General features: G+C 42.7%; 1 protein-coding gene across 1 annotated transcript in view; it reads right to left on the bottom strand.

Moving 5' to 3' along the window:
• Nucleotides 1-1,067: 1,067 nt before the first annotated feature.
• PCDH8 (protocadherin 8) overlaps nt 1,068-2,752 on the bottom strand; it is a 4,805-nt gene continuing 3,120 nt past the window's right edge. Inside the window, exons 2-3 of the mRNA XM_077765660.1 lie at nt 2,522-2,729; nt 1,068-2,031 (exon numbers count right to left, since the gene is read on the bottom strand). Coding sequence (XP_077621786.1) covers nt 1,655-2,031; nt 2,522-2,729 — 585 coding nt within the window. The 3' untranslated portion in view covers nt 1,068-1,654. The remainder of the gene's footprint in view (nt 2,032-2,521; nt 2,730-2,752) is intronic.

Genomic DNA, 2,752 nt, shown 5'->3' on the forward strand with positions numbered 1-2,752 from the left:
CTCTATAATTAGTAATAAGCAAACACAGGCACTTCATAAACATAAAGCGCTAAACAATAATCAGGCAATGCATTGGACTTTTCCACCTCTTTGTTTCTTTCAAGTTAAAAGAAAACACCTCTTGTTGCTTCATTTTGTTTTCTTGCCTTGAATAATCTGGGTTTGAATCTCATTCTGACCACTGATTAGCTGTGCGACTTTGGGCATTTTACTTACCTTTGCTGTGTCCCACTTTCCTTATCAGTAAATGGAGATAATGATAGTTCCCATCTCATGGGTGTCGTTTGAGGATTAAATGGGATAATTCATGCAGATGCTTTGTAAGGAGCTCTGCTCATATTAAAGCTTGTTCAGTAAATGTTAACGTTTATTGTTATCATTTCCAATGAAATGAATGCATTGCATATAAGAAATAGATGTAGGTCTTTTTGAGTGTCTTTTTAAAAACCTTCCATAACAAACATTAAGTACACGTAAACACACAAATAGATCAGTATAATTACCCTCCTCCATCTCCACGTGTACCCAATCTAGCAGCGGTGATGATCAATATTTTATCAGTCTTGTTTCATAAAGCCCCATGGTTTCTTCTAGAATATTTTAAAGCAACTCCCAAGTACCATGTCATTTCACCCATACATTTAAGTGTCTTTTTGCTGTTAACATCCTAATATACTAAGAGCTCCTTGAGACTAGGTCTTCTTAACCTCGAACTCCAGCTCTTAGGAGTTACTGCACTTGGTAAAAACCCAACAGATGTTTAATTAGTGAATGAACAGCCCAAGCAGCTTTCTCCACTTTTTGTAGATGCACCATAAATATCTGTTGAGTGAATAAATGAGAACAAGGATTTTATAGAGTGCCTGATGTATAGGGAGTTGCGCATGATTTATAAAATAAAGTATTTTTAATACTCAGATGAGAGTTTCCAATACTTGGAAGTTTAATATTGCTGTGAATATTAATAATGCCCAAATAATGAGCACTTGAAAGAAGGTTTAATTCTGACACTTAGATTATTTGTGAACGTCTAACTGTAGGCAACTTCATGAAAAGCAATTAGCAGATTCTTCAAACACATGACAAATCCTTTATTACTGTGCTTATAAGTGACACGGTTTACAGAAAACCAAATGTAATTAAATAACAGTGAACTTGAAATCTACCACAGACTCAAGATATACAAGGTATACTTGGCAAGGCAAAAATTCTCAAACACTAGGTTGTTTCGGGTGAAAGGTAAATTTCCATTAAGTAATTCCCACATTTCTTTTTTGTCTTACAGACAGTTCCTTTGGCAATAACTTCCACTTTAGCTTTTATTATATAAAAATATAACAAAATTTCATTATATACAAACATTACATTACACAATGTACAGGTTAAAAACACTAAGAAAATGGCAAGCTGCAAGTGAAGTTAAAGTCAATAGCATGAGAAGAAAAATTAAATACTGCACACATTTCATAAAAATTACATTAACTACATTTTTGTTTGCAAATACCAAACAGTACCAATGTGATTGGAAATAGCTTCCAACAACTTCATTTTAAGGCACATCTTGCATATTTATATATACAACACTGAAACCTGTCAATAACTTAGGGGCTTCTCGGAGTGACCTGTATACGTTGTGAAGACATGCAGCATGGGATTACACATTTTCATTGGCTTCCTTCTTTGGGGACAGGTACCTGCCAGGGGGGGACTGATAGAGGGGAACTCCAATCTCCTGCAAGTCTGGGAGCCTCCCCGGACGGGGCGGGGAGAGCAGAGTGACTGTCCTGTCATAGTCCCTGTGTAGCACTTTCTCATAGACGCTCTGCAGCCCCACTGTCTTGGGCAGCTGGGCCTGGTAGTAATTGTCCCTGCGCAGAGGATCCCGAGGCAGGGACGTGCTCTTACAGAAGGTAGACATCTGGGCCGGTGGTGGGTGAGGTGGGGGGTGTGCGTTGGGTCCTCCGCATGAAGGGCTCCAGCAGCGGTCAGAGTGGCCCAGGATCTTACACTCAGCGGTGCACGCCCACAGTCCTAACAGAAAAGAGAAAGGGAGAGAGCGTGATGATTTTGCTGAGATTGCACACAGCTACACCTCCCTCTTCGGAATGTCAGACAGGGTCAAGGCAGCTGAAAAGAAGAACATGAGAAGGAACGCGGTGATTCAAGATTTGAAAGGAATACTGTTTCCTGTAAAGCCACCTTTCACAGGGAGTTGGCTCAGCTTTTTTGGCTGGAAGCAAATTAAAAACCTGATAAGCAGAATTCCCCTTTTCAGGTAGCTAGCGTCACCCCTGCCTCCACCTAATGGGGTGGGAGTGTGTTCTTTATTCAAGTGGTGGAGCTGCCTCCACGGGACATTTTGAAATTCCTCTCTCTGAGGAAGGCCGGGATCCCAAACCCCGAGGCCTGAAAAAGTGGGGAAGGAAGGGGGGAGGGGGCTGGGAGCGGAGCCTGAGAGGAGGGCAGAAGGGGGCGGTGAGAGAAGGCACTCTGAACTTGGCAGGAAAAGAAGAGTCCTCACCACTCTGCATGTGGTTGATGAGATCCTTTTTCAGAGCGTCCCCGCTGATGTCAGAATCGCTGTCGTTGAAATCACTGTCCCCTTTGCCGCTGTCTTTGCCGCTGAACTTCTCCGCTTCTCGGCCGGAGATGGTGTTGAAAGAGTGTCCTTTCCAGACCGCCACAGGGGGCGCCGGCTCCTTTCCGAAGCCGGGGGAAGCACCGTAGGGCTGCAGCAGGAAATGGGTGTAGG

Source organism: Crocuta crocuta, unplaced genomic scaffold (assembly GCF_008692635.1).
Source record: "Crocuta crocuta isolate KB4526 unplaced genomic scaffold, BGI_CrCroc_1.0 scaffold75, whole genome shotgun sequence".
Classification (NCBI taxonomy): domain Eukaryota; kingdom Metazoa; phylum Chordata; class Mammalia; order Carnivora; family Hyaenidae; genus Crocuta; species Crocuta crocuta.